The sequence below is a fragment of the Mesitornis unicolor genome, unplaced genomic scaffold (genome assembly GCF_000695765.1).
Source record: "Mesitornis unicolor isolate BGI_N332 unplaced genomic scaffold, ASM69576v1 scaffold17618, whole genome shotgun sequence".
NCBI lineage: Eukaryota > Metazoa > Chordata > Aves > Mesitornithiformes > Mesitornithidae > Mesitornis > Mesitornis unicolor.
The window spans coordinates 41,127-63,813 of NW_010201327.1; the positions used below are offsets into that span (position 1 = coordinate 41,127).

Genomic DNA, 22,687 nt, shown 5'->3' on the forward strand with positions numbered 1-22,687 from the left:
CTAGACATGGCTGTACTGGCTTTGGAGGTCCTTCAGGGAAAGGTAGGCACCAGTGTTTGGCACCTGGCTGGAGAAGACTGTTCTGCATGGATCCTCATCCTGGCTTTGTCTTAGAGGTGGAGGCTGAGAGAAAGAAGAGGTATCAGGTGCTGCTGGTGTACAGGGGTCATTTGGAGGGTCTGCCTTCCCACTTTCCTTTGTTACATCGATAGTATCACTGTCATGCAGGTCTGGTGGGACAGGAAAGTTAGTGTCCAGCTGGCACAGTGCCTCAGCAGGTTGTAAAGTTGCTTTGTCCATCACCTTCTCATCCTGTTTCAGAACTGGCGTTGGTGAGGCACCTTCACTTGACCGGAGAGCCCCAGAAACAGCCATAGCCCACTGGGCTTCACCTTCTGCCTCTTCCATGAAGGAGCTCTTTTGGAAGCCCTGGCTTGCCTTGATACAGTGAAGGAAGTTGTGGGACAACACTGGCATGTCCTCTGTCAGTGTGCAGGCATCTGGGGAGGGGAGAGCATGGTAAGACTCGCCATCTTCACTGCCACTGCCTTCCTGGGTGAAAGGCTCATAGGTGAAGTAGACCTGACAGGGCTCGATCTCAAAGGAGTTGGGAAAGTGAAAGAAGAAGTAGCCTTGGTTGGTGAAGCAGCTGGATACAGAGTTCCCACTAGTTTCTAATGGAGGATCAGGAGCCAGGGTTCCCTTGGAAAGTAGAAATTGGGATTCCTGGTCATTCTTCTGCATCACTTCGAGCATGGAAATCTCTGGGGTTGTGCTATTCACACAGTACGAGGATGTGGAGAACGGGGAGGAGAGCCATTTCTGATGGAGAAGAAACACAAAAGAGACTGTTATGCCCAAAGTATCACACTCAGGGAGGAGCCAAATGTCTCTTCTGAGCACCCACAACAAATGACTTTTTCTGTGTCCAAGCAATAGCTGCAGGAGGTGGTGGGGAGGGAATGTCACGTACATGATGTCTCATCTGCAGGATTTTCAAAAAGAGTATATATTTCTGTCACTTTAAAATCAAAAGCAGATCTTGCAAGCCTATGTTTTAAGATTTCTGGGGTGGGGAACAGTAGATGGAGGATTAAAGTGAAAGGAAGAAAAAAAATTACAAGACCATAATATGAAGTGAAGATGGAAACATGAAAACCAGTACTTAGATGCATCTCATTCAATCTATGCCTGGGTGCTGAACCAGTTTATGATATATTTACACAGCTCTATGTAGCTTTCTTGTCTAAAGTGCTCATGAATGACATCCTGCAGTACATCATTATCCTTAAAAATAAACTGGTTTTGATAAAATCCATCTTCATTGACTTTTTGGCCAGTAAAGCAAATTTCTCTAGTTCTTTCTGCACTGAGAAAGTGTCTTCAGTGCCTGCTGCACACCCCTGCCCCTCTACTCCGCACTCTTCCCCTGTAGTTTAAGCTTTCTAAGACTTTTTGCACTTAGGTTTTTCCAAAGCTTTGCTGTCCTCTGGAGTCTCTGCAGTTTGATTTTACCCTTCTTAAAGTGGCATGCCCATTGGGATCATCTCCCATGTCTTGCATCTGACACTCCCTTTAATACTCCACAGAATGGTAATTGTCTCTTTGCAGCTGCCTTTACTTTTGGAGATATTAGGGGAAGGGAGAAAGTGGAGGTGGAGAAAGATGGGAAAGAGACAAGAAGAATGCAGAAAACAGCTAAGTACCATCCGATGTGATGGCAATTCATATTAGGAGCAGTGGAAAGGCTCACAGCCAAGAGGAGAAGATCACAGCAGGAAATCTGGGAAAGAGCTGGGCAGTCTGGGTAAGGCAGGGAGGGACAGAAGCGAGGTGAAAGGGGATCTGAGAGGACAAGCTCCCTCCTGCATGTCCCCTGTTTTCACTCAGGCTCCCCATTAGGGGAGCAGAGTGCTGAGGTTTGTGTGGTTTGCCGTTTCTCGGTTCTGTAATTAGCAATGCCTCAGCCGAGTGTCAGGTTTTAGAAGGTCAGAAAATAAAACTCGAGCGGAGAACCCAGCAGCTGGTGCTGCAGGCACATGTGTCGTGTGTGCACACATAGGTCCAGTGACCAGCTGTCCGTCCTAGGCATGTGCAGCTGGACCCTTCTTGCCCTCATTTCTCCCTCATAACCCAGTCTCATACCTGAATGTCACCTCCATGAACCGAAACGAGTGGGGGAAAGAATTTCTCAGGGTCTGGGATGTGAATCTTCAGGATTTTCTTAAACCTTGAGAAAAGAAAATGAGAAGGAGGAATGAAGCAGAGCCTGATTCTGACCAATCTAGCACTGTGGTGGGGGTAGAAGGCAGCATCACAGCTCATGGGAACTAACTACCCTGGCACAGGGAGAGGTAAAATAAGAACAAGCCTGAGGTCTCTCCTTGCTCCTGAGCAGCCTGAAATGCAGTAGCTGAGGGTTGAGCGGTAGACATAAAGCAGATACATCTGGCACTGGACAATACACTCCACTGCACAGTCAGTTCATTGATTCACTTGGCTGGTCACCTTAACTTCTCCACCTGAGCCCCCTGTTCTGATGACAAGCTGGGCAGGTCTCCCTTGTTTCCAAACTCTTGGTGTTGTGAGTTTCCACCTCTTTGCTTTGCTGCCACCACAATGTCTCAGAGGACCACAGAGCCTGCACAGGACCAAAGCTGTGGCACAGCTATCTGTCTTTCCTGTTAGCATGACACTGTGCAGTATAGCTAGGACCTTGCACCAGCCCAGTGCCCTCTACTTTACTGGATCCAGTGTGTTGTCATCCTAAGGCAGTATGAAGAGGTCTGATCTGCTCCTCAGTCCCTTAGAGAGGTTGGCTGGTCCTGTCAGCTCTTTGCTGAAACTTCAGTGTGAGATGCTCTGAGGAAAAACCCTCCTGACCTCTGGAGGCAATCAGTGTACTCTCTGAAGCATCAGAATTTGCTGGTTCTTGCATATAAACTACCTTACATCACTGCAGTTGCTATTTTTATTCATGCATGTCTAATCCTTCCTTGAATCTTACCTCAGCATTATTCCCCATCCAGTTCCCCCAGGTTAATTATATTCTGTTGGAGAAAGGAGCCCTTTTTATCTCTCTCTGCACCATATAGGTAAAACTTAACCCTCACGTTATGACTCAAAATAAAACTTAGTGACCAGTGACGTTTTCAGTATCCATTTTCCTTCAATATATACCTCCTTTCCTTACAGAGAAGCCATCCCAGCCTCTGCTGCCTCATCCTTGAGAATATTTCTCCCTGATGCCTGCTACAAACATCAGCATCCTGCTTCTCTGCTTCTGTACTGAGATGAGAAAACCTAAGGCCATTTCTAATCTCACCATGCTCACAAGTCACTCCCCATATTATTGCATGGAGTAACCTTGTAAGACTCTTTCAGTCCTGAATAAAAGCAGCACCTGGGTAGAAGCACTGGCAAAGATATTTTTCAAGCATCATGTAGATGTTTACTAGCATGTGATGAGCCACTTTAGGACTGCACAGACAAGGGAGAGGAAGAATTGTACTCATTTTGACTACAGACCAAATATCACCATGTCCTGCCTGAGCTCTTGCTGGAGTATTTAAGTGAGAAGGTAGCGGTACCTAGGCTTGCTTGGTCCTCCCTACTGAGGCTATGCTCAATCCAGTGGCCTGCTTTTGAAGAGGCAATTTTGGTGCATTCCTGTCAGGGAACAACACTGGCAACAGAAGTGCTAAGGCAGCTGTTTTGAATTAGGCTGGGGCACGGCACCAGGTCACAGAAGCTTTGCACAATGCGATGATGGTGGTGAAACCACATCATCTTAGGTGGTGATATATCTCCTCAGACAAATGTCAGCCTCAAAAGGTTGGGCTATAAACCGTATTTTAAAGTCACTCTCTATCTTTAGTTATGCCAAGTGAAAAGTAGCTCTGGTTTTGAGAAGACATGGGAGAAGAACAGAGAAGAATACTTGATTCTCATTTACCATTTCAAGGTCCGTAAGTTAATAAGGAAGGCAGTCCCAATGATCACAAAGATGCAAGTGCTCACTATAAGTGCTGGCAGGACCGTCCGGGATTTTTCTGCAAGGTGAAAGAGAATGAGGGAGTTATTGTGAAAATTTAGCCAGGGTTCTGGAGGCAGGAGCTGCAGCCCTTCCATGGCAGTTCAAGCTGATCAATGATGTAAAATTATAATATACAGGTCAGATAAATGAGTTTGGTTGTGTTGTGTAGGATGCTTTTGAGGTGAGATGGATTTCAGAGCCTATTTGGCATTGCTTAGCAGATAATTTGTGCTGAACAGCTTGAACTATCTGTTCATCACAGCACCACAGCTAGGGATTGCCACAGATGAGGTGGCACAGCCTACTGGTTGAAATGTCCATCAACCTGTCTGTCTCGTTGCAAAGGAAAGCAGGAAGTCCTAAAATCAGCATAACTAGGATTGGAGACTTGAAACAGCAATATGAGTCAGTAGGGGAGACAGTGTCATAGGGTTCAGGGGTCTTTGAGAAGGCAGGAGGACCAAGGATGGAGAAGGTTAGAGGTCAAGGGGCTGACGTCTTCTTTGGAGAAGTGTAGGAAAGCTTTAGGAAGCTAGGAAGGTTCCAGCTTTCCAATACATCATGATTTTGGTACTTGGATTGTAGTGTTAGGAGAAAGAGTCTGAGTGCCTGCATTACCAGCACTGCCAGCTCTCCTCAGGCTTGGCTGGCATTCTCTCAAAATTTTCTTAATCTGTCTCTTTCATGCACATCTCCCCTGTACACTTGTGCTTGGTCTTGCTATTCTGGTGCCTATCTCCGTTGCCTGCCACATCCATCTCCCTCCATCCCTGGCACCCCTTGGTCAGGGCCTGCAGATCTCCTCTGGAGTAGTAGTGAGGGAGCAGATCAAAATAAAAGGAGGAGGAGACATTTTTAGGACGTTCTTTCTTTGCCTGTCCTTGAGATGCTACTAAGATCACTTTGTCTCCTCTGCCTCTGGTACCCTGGTTATCTTTGGGTCTTGGTTGCTATGACAACAGTTTGCGGCTGTATCCAATTCATTGACATCACACACTGTCAAAATTTGATCGCCACAGCAACACAGTGCCCTTTCTAAACATAGCTCCTCTGTTTATACCAGCACTAGGCACAACAAGGATGGGCTGAGCAGGGGCAGAGTGGGGGGGACATGAGAGGGAATAACCTCTATCTATCTGCTTATTTTCTGTGAAAGAAATGACAGAGACCACAGACAATGGCTCAGTGAAGAGACTTGCTCAGGGCACTATCTTTCAAGGCTAGAGGTGTCATCCACGCTGTGGTTCATGGTAATGACTGATGCAAGTCTCAGCAGACCTTTTTGGAAGGAACTTACATGCATGTAAGTCTCTTTCATTCTCTGTGAGACTTTGCTTCCTAACCTCAAGTCTCTTTTGATTCAAGAGCTGAGTGCTCTGTTTCACTGCATTTCACTGATCAATGAATCTGAACCACTGGGCCACTTCAGAAAGCTGGATTTATGTTCCTAGATCACAGGAGCACCTGGGAAAATGCCAGACTTGGCCACTGCTTCTGCAAGTTAGACAGCTGGCCTGACTGCTCTGGGGAAGCAGTCCCTGATTTACGTCTTGTGGATTTTGCCTGGCTTCTGGAAGTCAGAGAGGCTCTGCTTTGATCAGGGGGTCTTTGCCTTTAAGCCCTGTTGAGCCAGCCTGACCTAACAGATTAGGAAGGACAGATCATTTCCGACCTTTCGATCACTCTTCGATTAACACAATTCTCCCACAAACCCATCATCTTCCTGCTTTCCCAGCCTGCTTTGGCCCTTCTACTTTGTTTTCCCCTCTTTCCCCTCCAAGCCAGAACTGCCTGACAGGTCCTTACGGTCAGGATGTGTCCTCCACACTATTGTCTTGCTCCAGTCACTCCACGTGCCTTTGTAGGTACTTGAGACACTTGGCCTTGCACGGACAGCTGCCTCATATTTCAAGTCAGGGAAGAGGCTCTCAAACACCACCCACATCTGGTCCTGCACGATGGTGAAGTTCTTGGCCTCCTGGGAGAAGAGCAAAATTAGTGCATCATCCACACACTGCCATGGCTTACAGCATAATGTACCCATTTATTCTAAGATCCTCAGAGAGAACCTGCCTCAGATCCCTATGCCTCATGCATTGCTTATTCACCCTGAAGGAAAAGTCTTCTTTACTTTGCTTTTTTTGGTCTGTTTCAGGTCTATCCCAGAGCTGTCTGGATTTCTTTATGACAGCACTGAGTAAAATAAGATTCTCATCTGCCTCTGTCATCACCAAACACTGGCAGCAGGTGACAGATAAAGGGATGGGGGTTGTCATTCTCTCCAGCTTCACCAAAACTGGTTTTGTCGTGAAAGGAAGTCTAGGAGCAAGTTCTGAGTGCTGTAAAGATGTTCAGGTGGCAAGTCCCAGTACCCTACTCTGTACTCACCTCCCAGGACTGACTCGTGGTTCGGTACCTCACTTGATATTCCCGCTCCCCATCCAAATAATGAGAGGAAATATTCAGGCTCCATGTTAAGTTGTAGGTGTTTTCAGTTTTGCTAGCCAGCTGAAGATTCCCTGGAGGCCTCAGCTTTACTGGAAAGAGAGAAGGAGCAAGACTGATACCTCCACACTGTCTGTCCATAACAGAACTCCACCACAAACCCCATTGCAGCATGGTCAGTGTCTTGGCTGTGCTCTCAGGGTCCAGCCAGCCATGGCTATGTGAGATGGTTAGTGAGTTCCCCATCTCTCTTCCTCCTTCTTCCCCACTGTCATTGAAGGCAAAAGGCATATTGGCTCTGGGCTATGCTAAAGGCAGCTCATCCTGTGCGCCAGTGAGAGTGGCCCCTGCAGTCAGTGCAATCAGTTCCACATGGCCATGCATCCTATCTCGTAGGGGTGATCCAAAAGGCAATTGTACGGACAGGAATGGAACGTGGCTGGGGAGACTGCTAGTTCCCAGATGCTCTTTCAGAGAGCTATGGCCACAGGGGATGGAGCTACACAGACTGTCTAGGCTGATCTTTCCCCATCCCTGACTCCAGCCATGACTTCTAAGGCCTCACCTTGCAGTAAGTCTATTGGATGTCTCCTTGAATCAGGTAAACTCACATATCCAGCAAAAAAAAGTGACTCAAGCAGATGTATCTCTGCTGGCTTAGTGAACCGAATCCTTTCAGCAAAGACTGATGCATGCCAAAACTGACTCAAAGGAGAGTGGGAACACATATCTGGTAGGAAGCAGAGGGGAAGAGGACAAAACTTTCCCTCCTTCTTGCAGCATGCATTTCTCAGGAGATGAGATGAACTGTTGTTTGCTGTTTGAAGCCAGAACTCCTAGTGCAAAGCACTCATTTAATGGTGTCCCAGATACAGGGCAACAGGAAGTGGCTGACATGACACTACATGTTAGACGAGTGAGTGGCAGGAGTCAACATGGATCATCTGTGCTAGCTGTCGCAGGGGACAAGGAAAAGACACAAGTCAGCTATGAATGTTGCATAGAGGTGGATGGGAAAGAGAAATCAGCTTTTATTTCATGTAGAAGCTTCAGAGACTGCAAGACAGATGAGTACTCACTATTTGCAAGTGGTCTGAAATTTTCTATTCGCGCAGGTATAGACCTTTTCTCTCCAATCTGGCAATGGACAGACATGGTAAGACGATCTGCAGCAGTGAAGCACTGAGTCTACAAGGGAAATCCGCCATTAGTGACACTGAAGGCTCATCGATAAGCATTCATATTTCTAAGCATTGCCTATGCATAAGAGGTTTAGGAATACCTGACAATAAGTATGGATTATATTTGTGGCTGAAGGACATAAGCCTCAGTGGTCAGTGAGGAATGAAAGATTTATAATTCATGTGGTTGAAATTCTTTTTGTTCATTGGAGAGAAAGGCACAGAATATTGTAATATGCTAGTTTGCTAGGACTGCTGTATGTGCTGACTAAGAAGGAAAAAAGTTACTTTCTGTGAGTGACATTTATTGAGAAAAAATATTTTTGCTAAAACTTTTTGTGTTTATTGGTAAGATTGAGATGACATTAGTATTAAATATTACTCTTGAAATGCAATGATACTAAAGGGCCATATACATCATACAATATTAAATAAGCAATAGAAAGAAATTAGCTTGATTAGAAAGAAAATATTTTAGAGCCGTTTACCAGCTCTGCAATTTGTCTTTGCACATGATATGCAAATGTAAGAAGGCTTGTCTGTCATTAGAACTGGTTGTGACTTTATCAATAAGGAAAATTAGCTCATATTTGGGTACTTTTTTTTCTGAAAACACAAGGACTACATTAACTCTGGGCATGACTGAAGGAAATACATAATGAGTCTAAAAAAAGACTGATTTAAATAAAGAATAAAAGCTAGAGGATTTGCATCACCATTAGCTCCAGTGATGTGTTGTTGTATCTTACATTTGACGCATTTAACCAGACTTCAGAGTAGTTAATGATCTGGAAAATGGTAGTGTCTTCTTCAAGGAAAATGAGGTCAAGAAGTGACCTTGGAGCTGGTGATATCCACCCCTCCTCAGAGGAAAGGATCAGGGCAAAACCCAGGTAAATGAGACATGGGACACTGCACATGATCTGTCCACCTCTTCTGCATGTGTCAGGACAGCATAGCCCAGCTCACAATGGAGCCAGTCCCACCTGCAGGGGAATCCACAGGAGCGATGCATATCAAAATACGTATCAAGTTCAACTCCAGAACTGGAGTCAGGCTTTAGGTTTGGGCTTTTTCTACTGCTCCTGGTTGTCACACTATTTATGCACCCAAAAATCCACATACAAATCCTTTCCACTTTGTTGTTAGCCAGGACATCTTAAATGAATTACTCACATTACTGTTTTTGCCGAAGGTCTTGATGCATCTCCTCAGTCCTGTCATGTGTTCTGCCTTGGGTAATTCACAGTGCTCCTTGAATTTTTCAGGTAAGGGAAATAACCTGGGTTTTAAGCAGGAGAACTGCAGTGAGTGGGCAAGGCTGGTTTGTATTTAGTCAAACTTTATGTAACATGAAAGTCCTTTCAAAGCATTTTGCATTCTACCGTATTTGCTGAACAGGTTACACCAAGGATGCAATCCTCCTTTCTTGCCCCATTGCATCACTCAGGCAAATTTTATGTGCTGGCACATGGAGACTCAACACACCCCAAGACAAATATAACAGCACATTTCCAGTTTCCAGACCTTCACAAAACTCTGTTGCTACCTTCTCTGGTTCCTGTTGATAACAGGGGGCATGCAGAGCCTAAACACACCTGCTGCCCACAAATGCACCAAGGCGGCCCTGGAAGACAGGTGCGTGTTTCAGTCCCTCTAGGGTTTACAGGTCTCCTTCAAGTCACTGGCAGTCCTGTAGGATCTCAGACACCAAGTGAGATGTATCTTCTGAACCAGGTCAACCCCTGGTCAAGCCCCAGTCAGCCAGGATCACGTCACATTTGGGAGTGCTGCGCCACGACCTCTCTTCTGTTCTGACAAGAGTGGCTGGACAGCCTAAGCTGAGCTATGGCACAGGGGATGACAGGGTGGGAGAACATCTGTGGGGTTGCAGTTGAGGGAGCATCAGGTTGGACTGCCAGCTCCAGCTGTAAGGTCAGATCAAGCCTGGGACTTGCTGATCGTGCAGAGAGGTGGTGTCCTGGCACCCTGGTCAAGCAATGGCACAGTTCCAAATCCAGTCCAAATTCCAGCCCCAGTCTCTGTGATTCACACCCATAGAGCAACATAAATGTTTCGGTTTTCAAGGTCCATGTACCAGGCTCAAGAGTGTATTTGCCCATCTCACCCCATGGGAGGTGTTTCTATGACAGTCACAAGCAACCCACCCACTGAGCCTCTCCTTGTGACAAGCACCCAGGAAAGCCCTAGGGTAGGCTGGTAAGTCTCTTGGCTGGACATGTCTTACTTGGAGTCCACATAGACTCAGCCAGTCCTCACTGAGGTAATGGCAACACACCCACCCCTCTGCTGGCAGATGTGTGGGAGAGGAAAACATCATGAACTGAGGGAGATGAAAGGACCAGGTAAACAATATCTTCTGCCATTTATTGTTACTCAGGCTGCAGCATCCCAGCTTATCCTGGCAAATATCTTTAACTCCTCCCCACCTCTATATATCCTCCATTTCCATGGAAAATGCTTTTCAGTCCAGGCGGTGGCTACCAAGGAAGAGGGATTTTTTTTTGGAAAATGAAGCACAGACAGCTATGGAGCTGAAGATGGGTTGTGCTAGACAGTTTGGGACTGTTAGATGGCAAACACTGAGCAGTGGCCAGCATCTCAGCCCCCATGGGGTTACAGACAGAGTTCAAGACAAAGCCCCTCAGCTCTATGACTCCACTACTCCTGACCTAGGGAGGCGAAGCCTACTTTTTTATTAAGTGGTAAACTTGCCAGGACACTTTTCATTCAAAGCATTGGCTTTTTTCAGCCTCTCCGGTCACCCACCTGTCACAAAAAGATGAATTTGATAAGATCTCCAGCTGGCATGGTGCTTCAACCAGGTCCTTGCCTGGGTTCCAGTCACAGAAGAGAGCCGCCCGCGAGTCATACCAACAAGTTAGGCTGGAGGCACCTGCCAGCAGAGAAGAGATGGACAGCAATGTGGCTGAATTATAAATTACATTAGGCTGTAACCATGACCTCAGGCAATTCTTCCCCATCCCATACTACAGACTGACTCCTCTGCTGGATAACTCTCTCCAAGTACAAAAGGCAGAGTTGCTCGCCTCTCTATGTCCGTGAAGGTTGATGTGCCCATGAGAGACCTGTAACTCTCTGGCTCTATGTTACAACACGAGCATTGCACAGCAGCACACCGCAGCATACACATTACCCCAGCTGACCCCCCAATTCCTGCTCACTCAGCTGGCATGAAGAGAATCACTGCTTACCTTGTGCTGAGTCTGATGCCCGCCAGAGAGTCGTGAGGCTGAACAGCCAGAGGTGACACAGAAGCAGCAAAGAGGGCTTCATCGGTACTGGTGACACACTGAAAGAGAGAAGACGCCCCCCCAACACAGCTCAGCAATGCAAATTAGGAAGACGTCATCTCACAGGAGGCATTCACTGTCCCAGGACAGGGCTCAAAGTCAGTGCCCATCTTTCAGGCTTAGAAACTCTCACCCTTTCTACTCCAGAGTCTGTGCTTTTCCCTCAGCACCTCATTGTTTTCTGCCTTGGGTGTTTTGCTCAGCACCGAAACCATTTGCAGCACACCACAGGCAGGCTGCCTGCAGGAGCAATGCCTTCTGGAAATCTGTGTGTCAATGCACGGCCGTCTGTGTGTGTTGTTTCAGGCTGCTTGCTGACTCAGGTAGAGAGTGCTGCCTTGGTTGTGCACGGCTTGCGTTTTTGAGGAGCTTCTTTTTTTGATAAGCCCTAGGTGCTTGCTGACTAAGAGGGGTCTCTGGCTGTAACTGACAAAAGTTATTTGCAGTGATCATGGCTTAGGAGGTAGATTTTGAATGGCTTGTTTGTGACAGGGAAGGAAATCAAGGAGAAGGAGTTTACCAGGTTCTGGAAAATCAAGGCTTTACCATATCACAAAATATTACACACAAGCCCTGCACTATCCTTGCCAAGTAGACCCTGCACTGCCTTCAAAGGAGCCATGCTTTTAGGTGTAGCAGAAAAATTGGGCTTTGTAATTAGGAAAATCTGTAGCACCCGTCATGCGCCCATGGCACCCAGGGAGATTTGTTGTTTTATGGAGTCTGTATAGCTGTGCTCCATATTAGACAGATTGAGCTTACGGTCTTTACATCCAAGCCTCTCCTCTGCCCATCCACCTGGACACCTGTACCTCCAGGTCTTCCTCTGCCTGCAGAACAAGGGACCACTCTCACCTCTCAGCAAGCCTGGAGCCCAGGCAGAGCTGAGCAAAACAAGACAGAGTCCCACTGGAGCCTGCTGGGACTGCCAGGGGAGTGGAAAGACAGGGTTTATAAAGGGCTGGCATGAGGCATCGTATCGATTCCCGTTGTGATAAAAGATTAGGTTCAGAGGAAGAAAAACATGACGACAATGCATTAACAGAAAAAGGGGAGAGAAAGAGAGAGAAGGCAAGCAGGCAGCGTGGTTGTGAGATGTGGGGTATGATTTGAGAGGATTGTGGAGAGACAGAGAGATAAATACATGCTCAGCCCTCCCCAGCAGCTAGATTCAGTTTGTCAGACTGAAACTCCCTCCAAGACGCTTTTCAGATCAGCCACCCCCGTGTGGGAGACAGCTGGCATCGCCCCCTTTACCTTCCAGCTTCAGGCACCCGGCAGTCAAGGCGAAGGACGTCCCCAGGGACCAGGTCACAGGGTTGGGTGGAAGCAGGTGCTGGACATCAAACTGTGAAGGGAACAGGGAGGGGGAAAAGGGAGAGGGATGGAAGGGGATATCCTAGCTCAGTGCATGTCCAGGTGATGGAGAGATGCCTCCAGCCCAGCAGTTCTGCTGCGGAGCTGTTCTTCTCCTATGTGCACCGTCTCACTCTGTCTTCTCCCTCTCACCTTTGCACAGGAAGCTGCTGCTTGCTTGCCTTGTCAGACTGAGACGAGGCCCTGAAGTATCGAAAAGGCTAGCAAGGCCGAGAATAAAAAGCCCCAAACCACGTTCTACTTCCTGCTGGTAAAGCAATAGGTGCAGAAACAAGGGTGGAGGGATCAGGTGTTAGATTGCAGTGCTTAGATATACTGGGACCAGTTTGCAACTATCACTGGGAAGAAAAAGAGAGAGAGAAGGGCCTGTCCATCTGGGACAGTGGCAAGAGACCCATAGCTTCCTTTTTCAGACACCTAAACGGATCACTCATATCACTCTCAGGGTCTGCACACGTGCACAGATCACTTTGAAACTGGGAATAGGAGTCAATCTGTGGTAGAAATTCCGTGGACCACTTTGTGAAAAATACTCAACTTGTTGACCTTAGCAACACTAGAACGAAACCAGTCTCCCCACCAGTGCCCCAGTTTCAGAGGATCCATGTTGGGTCAGAGCAGGAGAGGAATGAGGGCAGTGCTGAGTGTGAGCAAGCTTGGGGCAAGCTTGGGGCACAGCCCTCATGCTTGCAGATGGTGTGACACCACAGGAACATCCATCCCACAGCCTCCCTACCAAGCTGAGCATCCCACTTGCTCCACAGAAGAAAGAATCACCCTGTCCGACCTGAGCCTTGCAGCTAGTCCAGACAAGCACCTGTTCAGCACTGCTTCTCCATTCAACAGACCAGATGGGATGCAAAAAAATATGTCCACCTTCCCCCAAAGCTTTAATGTGCCCTCGCCTTCACAGATTGATAACCCCTTACAGGCCTTTCCAGGAAGGTTTAGTTTTAGAAGATCCTTTTGCCGCAGGCAGATGTCTTCCCCAGCACACATTGCCCTCCCCTCCCAAGTCAAAAGAGAAGCACAGCTGCAAATACACAACCCTATGGTTGCTTGGTTCACAGATAGCCATGTACATGCACACCTCTTTTTTTCCATACACAAATATAATTCTCTGAAATGTAGCACATTATGTTTCCTGTCTGGTCTGGGCTGCATGAAGATGGCCACTGGTGTGGGGCCAGATGATGAGAATTTCTTTTTGTACGCACAGTGGTCACCACACTCTACACTCCTCATCTTTGTCTCCTAGAGCAGCTCAAGACCCACATTCAGATCCAGCATGCAGGTTTTCCTGACCAGAAATTGCCAGAAGCTAATCTCAAGTCTCCAGGCAGTTCCTTTTTGAGGACTCTATAAACCTGGAGGATGAGGCCTCCTTTAACAACAAAAGGATCTTGGTTTCAGGTAGTGGAAAAAGAATCTGGGAGGAGGATGATTTTTTAGTTACAGGCAACCCAGCCCAGAGACTGGATCTTAGAAGATATTAGACCTCAAAAAAAAAAATACCGTTGGAGCAAAACAGTGATTTGGAGACATGGGTGGAGCCACTTTGAAGAAGGTTGCAACAGCAGATCCTCATGCCCATTTCTGGAAGAGCATTGCAGTTAATCCAGCATCAAGCACTCACTCAGCCATCGGTCTGGAGTGAAACACTTCTTTCCTCATCATTCACGACATGGGCCAGAAGTCTAAGAGGTGTCATCTGGATGCTCTTGCTAGTTATCTGAAGACTCCTATTATGGCCACTCTTTGTGAGGGTGACTGGGGAACCTGACCAGCCAGCCTCTGTTGAAGAGGAGCAGGGGAGAGCATGAGCTGTGTGCTCTTCTGCTCTGGTAATCACTGGCTGTGGTAATTGCACCTTGGAGGCTCCCACCAGGGTGGAGCTGTAAAGGTGTGTATTATCCGGGCACAGCCCACCTTTCCCAGGAGCTCTTAAAATGAATGTGGCTTACTCTGGTGCAGAAGTCCTCAGCTGAAGCAATGAAGTGCTCCATGAGTAACTTCTTGGTATCACCAGCCCTGCAGCTACAATGCAGTATTCATGTTAACCATCATTTTTCCCATTTGCCCTTCAGACTGAGAATTCTATGCCTTCCTTCAGACTAGAGATCACTTTGGGAATTTAAGACCACAAAGTACCTATTTTTTATTGCTCAGCTTATCAAGGAAAAAAACATCTCCAACCCACTGATTCCCTGTTTTTCCCTCTTTTCTTTTCTTTTCTTTTCTTTTCTTTTCTTTTCTTTTCTTTTCTTTTCTTTTCTTTTCTTTTCTTTTCTTTTCTTTTCTTTTCTTTTCTTTTCTTTTCTTTTTTTTTTTTTTGTTACTATGAAACAGTCAGACAAGATTGTTTATGCACTGTGGTACCTGAAATGAAATAAGAGGAAAACTTTAAATGTACTCAGTCCTTAAAGAAGATGAGCAGCTGCTACAGTGGAAACCAAGGATTTATCTGGTCATCCAACTCACTGGAGACTGTTTTGTCTAGGTCTGGGTCTCTATGATAGGTTCTCAAGCAGAATGTTTTGATATCTAGTCAGGACTGATTTCACATTGAAGACTTTCCCAATTAGGGTCCTAATGGAGAGCCAGCTCTTGTCTATCCAGCCACCTTTGCTTAATAGTAGTTAGGTATACACCTCTTTGTCATGTGTGACTGGAATTGATTGACTTTTCCAGAATTGTGGAGGGAAGGGGAATGGTCTGATGGACCAGCTAACAGACAGCTAAACACTGGTGCGTGGAGATACAGACTGCCACAGCATGTTGAATTTCTATTGGAAACACACTTTAAAATGTACTAAAACAGCAACTGTGTAGCATAAGAAAGGGTTTCCTACACAGATGTGATACCATGACTGTGTCCAGTCTGCATCTGATACAGATAAATACCCTTGCTGTCAGCACAGTTTTTGGACCTGGTTGACCAGGATGCCATGCTACTGAGAATTTGGCACTTTTTATCTCCTTTACACTGATATTGTTAGGAATGGCACCATTTGTAATGTCAAAAGACAAAAAACCTACACTGTCAGTGACACATACGAGGTGTTCTTGTAATTACCTTCCTGTCCCCATAGTGGTGACTGAGACAGGCAAGCTCACTAGTCAGCGTTGTTGTTTGGTGTTAAAGCAGCAGGTAAAAGTGTGGTGTTGGAGGTTTGGTTAAAGGTGGTGTTTTGGCCAGATTGGTGTCTCAGGGGCAATGTAAGCTTTAAAAGTTCCCAAGTCTGGGGCAGATGTTTATGCATAGGCTCGTATTTCTCCTTCCCACCCCCTCTCTGTTTTCATTAGAGACGAACAGTGCTGCTGAAACTTCTCATTTTCAGTTCCATGTCCACTAAGAGTCTCTGCAGAATGGCAGAGGTGAACAGGAGAACAGACAGAGTGAATAAGTGTGAAGCACAAAATTATCACGTGATATCAAACTATTCCGCTATTCATCAACTCATTAGCTGTCGTTAGGCTGGGCATATCCCTTCCCTTTGCTGGCTTTCAGCTGGGACTGGAGTCCCAGGCTAACTGGGACTCCCTGCCTGTGGTTTACAAACCATCTGGCTCACCAGGGCTGAGCTCAGTGGAGGGCTCAGTAGATCCATCTCAATGTCCTGTCCTCATTCCACTCTGGGTTGAGCAGTGGGAAGGGTGCAGAGCCGGCAGGAGGTGAGAGGATGAGGGTAGAGATGCCCTGATGGCCACCCATGTTTGCTTCCTGACAGGATACACTGTGAAGATCTGTAGACGCTCTGTAGGTTAATTCTGGTACTTTCCAAATAATGTTGTGTTAACTACAACCTTTACATTGAATTTCCTGCCATTCGTATACATGCGCTTCTCAAAACTACGACGATGTTCTACATCTGCCGTTATTTTACCCTTAAATTGCGGTTCTACTCCGAAAAAAAGTCTGTAAAAATGGCCCTATGGGAAACTGCTGTTTGGTGTATCCGTGAGCTCTTTATTGAATTTGTTCACGTTACCAGTCTAAAAGAGGCTTTGCTTTGTATCAAAATGGAACCTTGGGCTGATGTTAAAGAGGTTTTTCCTCCTTCTCCATCATCCCTAGGGATGCTAGAGGATAAACGCTGCTCTCAGGTTAATCTCCATCACCATATTTAAGTGGAAAGGCATTTAAGCAATGGAGTTTAAATTCTGGGACCAGGTATCACAACGGACAAACCATGCTGACCGGCAAACATTAAGCCCACCTACACAGCAGATTATATTCCTGTGTTTCTTCCTTTCTAACTTCTGTCCCACAGAGAGTGTCCTGATAGATCCACTTGATAAAAGCAGAAGACAACATTTACACATGAATACACAAAATGTTTAAAAGTAGGGAAACCCTAGCCCTGCAGGCTATGGAAGAACATGGATAAAAGTGGTAAGAAGCTGGGGCATTTGTGGACACTCTCACCTGTGGCAAGTCTGGGGCCACAAGTGGGAGGAGATGGAGGAGGTGTTCACTTTCACTCCCTGACAGTGATGGTCACAGGCCCAGAGAAGTGGGGAAACAAAGGTGGGAGGGGAAGGACGATAACTTTCGAGTAGTTTCACTCTTAGGCTGCCTGGCTGTGAACACACAGCTATGAACTCATGAGCAAGAGCATGGGACAGTCACGAGATGCCCCCACTCAGGACTTCTCATTATGTTTGGGTAGAACTAGACAGTGTCAGGACTTTAGTCTGAAAAGCTGGAGCCCACACAGCAGACTTGAGGCTTAAGAGAGCTCCTAAGCGTGGATGCTTGTCTCCCCAGTGGCTGCTTGTGGTGCCCCAAGGGCTGCATGGACCTGGAGTCCCTCCCTGGAAACACTCATTGAAGACCTGGGCTGTCACCTTGGGCCTGGCACTCTGGTGCTTGGTACACTTGGGCTCAGAAGCATGAAGGAAGGGCAGAACCTATGCCCTTGTCTGAGCCTGTGGATGTAGTGTGTGAGGCACAGCAGCTGCTTGAGTCATAGCAGTGTGGCCAGTGATCTCTGTCGACTGAATTGTGGTGCCTCTGTGTGCAGATGATCTTAGCCTGGCACACCTGTGATGGAAAACTCATAAGTGTGAAATGGAAGGAAGGTGGCGTACCCGTGGGACTGTTGACGTATTTGTACAGCTCTCACATCCTCTCTGTGTCTCAATTTCCACAGCAGACAACAGGGTGTAAAGGACATCTTTCCATCTTCAAGAACTGAGATTCTCAGGCCAGGCACCAGATCCTGTATCACACACAGGTGTCCACTGCCTGGGTCTGTAGGGGCATTATTGACTTCTAGTATTAAAATGTGCCTGTGCAAGCCTCTAAGGGTTCCCCTGGCATTGAATGCTGAAAATGCATTGGCAGAGCATCTGAACTTGCTCACAGACCTGTACTGAAGAGGGGGTTCCTGTGCAAGTTATACAATCTACAGGAGGGCAACCCTGGATTCAGAAACCTGCCTTATACCAAATCTGTGCTTGAGCATGATAATGAGCTGAACACTGGTCAATTTGCTATTCAGCACCAGTGACTGCTCTCGTCCTTGAGGGAGATTATTACCTTGTTACCTAGGCAGTCTTGGAAAGATAAAGCCCTGCTCTGTTTTGCAGCTTGCCAATGTATTACATCTCTCTCTAAATAGAGGGGCTTGTGTGCAAACGCTTGACCAGTCTAATATGAAGCAACAATGGCTTCCAGACCTAATAAATTGAGAAGAATTCAGAGATTTATTGTATATTCAAAATTGCTTGAAGGTGAGACATGATACTGCAAGGAGATTCTTGGGAATAAACCCTCAGGTGCTTTGATTAGCAAAGCCTGCTCCCAATTTAATCACATTTCCCTTACTCCTCTAGAGGAAAAAATCATTACAACAACTGCCCCCACTCTGCTCATAGCTATCCTTGTTCCTTCTCTGTTTTCTTCACCTCTGTGCCTGAGCAGTTTCTAGAAAGGGAGTTAATTAGATTGTTGATTTGTTTTAAAATTTGCTGGATGATGTCATGCTTATCCAAAGGCCAATCCTCTGCTCCCCCCTAAACCCCTCCAGGACTTACTGATTTGTGACTGTGGCATTTATTACTTTTCATGTCATTAAAATCCCTGAACAGAAATTACTTGTTTGGAGTCAGCTGCCCATCTCTGCACAGCTCGATGCTCAGGAATTATGCTCGTCTCTCCCTTGCACTCAGTCAGAAGACCCATTTTTTTCCCCTGCTCTGTGCTTTCTCAGGTTCAGCCCTCCACATCTGCCCCTCTAACATTGCTGCTCACAAGCACTTTACTCTTTCTTCCCCACCTCGGGAGGCAGAAGATATGATGAGAAAGGCAGTGGCCACAACCAGTTTGCCTGGATGGAAGAAATAGAAGGGAAGGGTGAAGTCCAGGTCCACAACCTGACCCCAAGGACTTAAGGGCACTTCAGTCTTCCATGTGATGCATCACCTTCTGAAACAGGTCAGCCCAAAGGGCTCCTCATTCCTCCAGAGAGCCCACCTCTGTCAGAGTTTCAGCTCTGGGTTTGCTCTTCAGAGATTTTTTCCTCCTAGGGAGCCCTCCTCTGAGGTGAACCACCTGTAGCAGAGAGGCTCCGCAGCTTGACAAGGTTTTTGTGTACAGTTGCATGCAATTGAAGACTTCATTTTCTGGATGAGGGGGGCTGGAGTAGGAAAGTCTGCTTGACTACTAACTAGATCCTGGTAAATGCTGCAAGATCACCACCCGCAGAAAAAACAAGCAGTGTGAAAACTACTATTTTCCCCACTGTGGTCTCTAAGAAGCCTTGAATGTGCTCCTTCAGAGATGCAACACAGAGCCCTTTATATGTGAGACATTTCAGGTTCATTGCTACAAACACAAAGCCTAAGTCACATCTCATCACACCTGCCCCTTTGACTGTGCCTGTATTTGGGAAGTGAGATGTGAAGGTCTCAGGGGAAATGGGACTTGGTTCCTTGAGAGAAAGACAAGACCAGGGTGTCATTTTCCTCCTCTTCTGGTTCCTGACCGTGGCATGCATGGACTGGAGGTGGATGCTCTTTTGAATGCTATTACTCCCTGTTGCTCCAGCACCTCCTGCATAAGAAACAGGAAAGGGCATAGAGCATTGAAGCAGTTATAATTTAATCCACCCTCTCCCTGCAGCTCAAAAGAGCAATTGCAGCCAGCATGGGGCTATGAGGGCTATTTTAGGCAGGGTGCCGTGCCCCACAGCTGGAAGCAGGCTGTGGAGAAAGTCTGGGGGGAATGACCTCTGCCTGCACCTGTGCACACATTCGTGCAGGCAAACACACATGCACGCTCACACACATCTGCAGCCAAGTGGGGAAACACGGAGGGGATCAAGCACTTGGCTCCACTCAAATGCTTACCCTGGAAACACGCCAAGGACAAAACGTGTCCACAGGCACCAGGGTCCCCTCCCTTAGTTATGGCTTCCCCAGGTAAGACCTTAATTTTAAGGGGAAACTTGCTCTGTTGCTTTTACTTTTCAAGGACTGGGATGTCAGGACATTTCCCCAGTGCTGACTTCCCCTGCACCCCAAAAGAAAGGATCTCCCCATTCTTCCTTCTTTCCCCAGCCCCTTTGCAGGCAGCAGGTTCCTTCATCAGAGATGCTCGATGCCTGGAGGGAAGGTGGCTGTTGAAAAGGACTGCTCATTGGGGTTTGTTTTTTTTTATCCCTTTTGGTCTTGGAAATTATGCTGGCAGCCTGGTTCAATATCTCTCCCTCCTTCCCCCCTCCCCTGCCTCAGCCCCCATGAGGGGGGAGGAAGAGCAAGTTGTGGTCCCCAGATGTGTGAATTTGTTGCCGAGTAGAAATAGCGCACCACGGACAAAGAGCAGAGCGGCTCAGCCAAGAGCCATCGCTTTGGGCTTGCGTCACTGACCTTTTCCTCTCGCCCTTCTCAGTCCTCACCTGACCCTCCCACCGCTTCCCCTGCAGTTTGCACCCAGAGAGTTCTCTGCTTCGCAGTGGTATGGAGCTTAAAGGGGCAAGGGGGAGGAGGAGGGGGAGAGTGGGAAAAAAACATCCTGCAGCAAAGAGAAGGCAATGCATTGATCCTCTCTCCATTTCCTCAGAGCTCAGGTTGCTAACCTGCAGGACACAAGAGTCATGGGCTGAGTCAACACACCACTGTCCCTGTCTGGTTTAGCTATTGCAGTGAAGACATGGCTGTTCTTCCTCCACTGCTGGCAGGGTTGGGGATGAGGGAGGAGAAGCAAAGCAGTCCTAGGTCAGAAGAGTGCTTGAACTAATGGAATTCTGAAAAAAAACCATTTCAAAGCCTTGCGGAGCCAAGCCTGGGATATGGTACAATTGTAAAAGCCTGCATAAGTCTTCTAAAGAGTCAAACGATGCCACCAGCACACCAGATGGACACAAATGGTAGTCAGGCAAAGCAAGAGCTTGGGAGGTGTCTTGCAATGTGGTAATGGTATTTCTGTGAGCCCTTGGCCCAAAAGATCTTTTGCATTGCTGCCCATGGATGCAAGTGACAGGGGTTGGTTGCCTGGAAAGTCCTTTCTAGTGCTCTGCTCCATGCCAGTACTTCAGGGAAAGAATTGAGGACACATGGGAAAAAAGCAAAGTGTGCATGAGGGCAAATGTGGGAATGCCATGAGCCCAGAAAAGCATGTGTGGGGCAAGCAGGAGAATGCAGTGAGCCTCAGGCACCCCATGGAAGATGTTTGCTCAAGTCTTGCACTAGGACGTTGTTACATCAAACACCTGGAGAGTGGTCAGGACTTTAGAGCAGGGGACCAGAACAGTGAAAATGATGCCTTCAGGATGGATGTCAGACAGCATTGCAAGTGTCCTCAGTAGCAACCAGCAAGGCTTAGACACATCTCCCACCTAGGAGATGCATTGCAGTTTGTGTTGCCTGGGCTCCCTGGCAGTCACGGCACCTCAGCAGCTTTGGGTTGACGCAGGTCAGCCTCACTTCTCGAAGATGGATGCAATTAGGATAAAGTGAATAAACAACCCAGCCCCCCACATCCCACTCACCCAAGGATGGATTCCCAGCTTTCTCAGGTGGACGCACAGCCCCCCACTCCTTATCTTCTCCAACCCAAGAGCTCTCCATTCTGCTTCCTCCTATTTTAATCATTGCAAATGGAGACTTTGCAATAATTCCCTGGTCATTCGTGAGTTAAGTGACACAAACTCAAGAGATGGGACTGGTCTGTGGGTTGAGAAACCATCAGAAGCCTTTGATTTAAATCTTCTGCCCTGGCACTCACTGTGGTGTAACTGTGAGGAGAGAGATCACAGAGGGCTTGTGGGAGAAGGAGGGGAGGCACGTCATGAGGTGAGGGAGCTGTGCTTGTAACAAAGAGACCTGGAGCCTCAGCCCCCCTCTACCCACCTCCTGATAGCATCTTCAGAGCGAGCCAGGCTTGCAAAGGGCAAGAGTTTCCGTTGGCAGGAAGGTGAGAGATGTCCATATGAGGCTGGTGGGTGAGCGTGCATAAATGTGTGGGTGCCATAGCAGAGTGTAGCACCAAGCTGGCCTCTGAAGCCCAGCGTGACTTGGCAAATGCCTGTTTCCCAGTGTGGTCAGAGGAGGTCCATGCCATGTGAAGCAGTGGAACAATGGCCCTTGGCAATGCAGATACACCCATGAAGCCATGGGCAGGGTCTGCATCAGCCCTTTAGGTCCAATGGCAGCTCCCAGCCAGCAATGGGAAAGGGAAGGTGAGAAATAAGAGGGTCTGGGGCAGGTTCAACCCACTGATGGTATCCAGCTGCAATGCACAGGATGGACAGAGGTGGAGGCTCTCCTGGCATCTGCTTGGCTCACCCTTGACAAAGGGTATGGGGAGATGCAGAGCTAGGTCCTGCCATGATGCACCTCTGCCCTCCCTAGTGTTTTGAGTGCAAGTACATGCACCTGTGTCCATCTGAGTGCCTGCAGGAGGGTGAAAGGTCTCTTTTCACATCCCTTTTCTTGCCCTGCTTCTCTCTTCCCCTTTTCCATAGCCATCTCTGGGCAAGAAGCTATCACAGAGCCTTCAGGTTCTCCTGAGCTGGTCCAACACATACTTTCTTCCTCAGAGACAGCACCATAACCTGCCCTTTACCTCCTTGCCCACTCCACCCCCCCTTCCTTTCATACCTGCAAGATCACAAACCCGCAGGAAGCCAGTTTAAAGGGCCAGTCCCTTGGCACCTACCTTTAACAACCTTGTGTTGCATCCACAGGGCCCTCTGCAGCAAAGCTTGGCCCTGTTATTTCAGGGGAAAAGAGAGGCATGGTCCCAGGGGTAGTGCTGTAGCTGCCCACTCCAGGGCATGCTTCCTGCTTTGCCCAGAAGAGCGGGG

The 22,687-nt window shown here is 47.5% G+C and overlaps 1 protein-coding gene across 1 annotated transcript; it reads right to left on the reverse strand.

Moving 5' to 3' along the window:
- On the reverse strand, nt 1-10,980 carry IL2RB (interleukin 2 receptor, beta). The gene is made up of 9 exons (XM_010190041.1): nt 10,899-10,980; nt 10,453-10,579; nt 8,839-8,944; nt 7,561-7,669; nt 6,425-6,573; nt 5,843-6,014; nt 3,956-4,052; nt 2,146-2,230; nt 1-822 (listed from the first exon to the last, which is right to left on the reverse strand). The coding sequence occupies exons 1-9, from the start codon at nt 10,978-10,980 to the stop codon at nt 1-3; spliced, it is 1,749 nt and encodes a 582-aa protein (XP_010188343.1).
- Between the last annotated feature and the right edge of the window lie 11,707 nt (nt 10,981-22,687).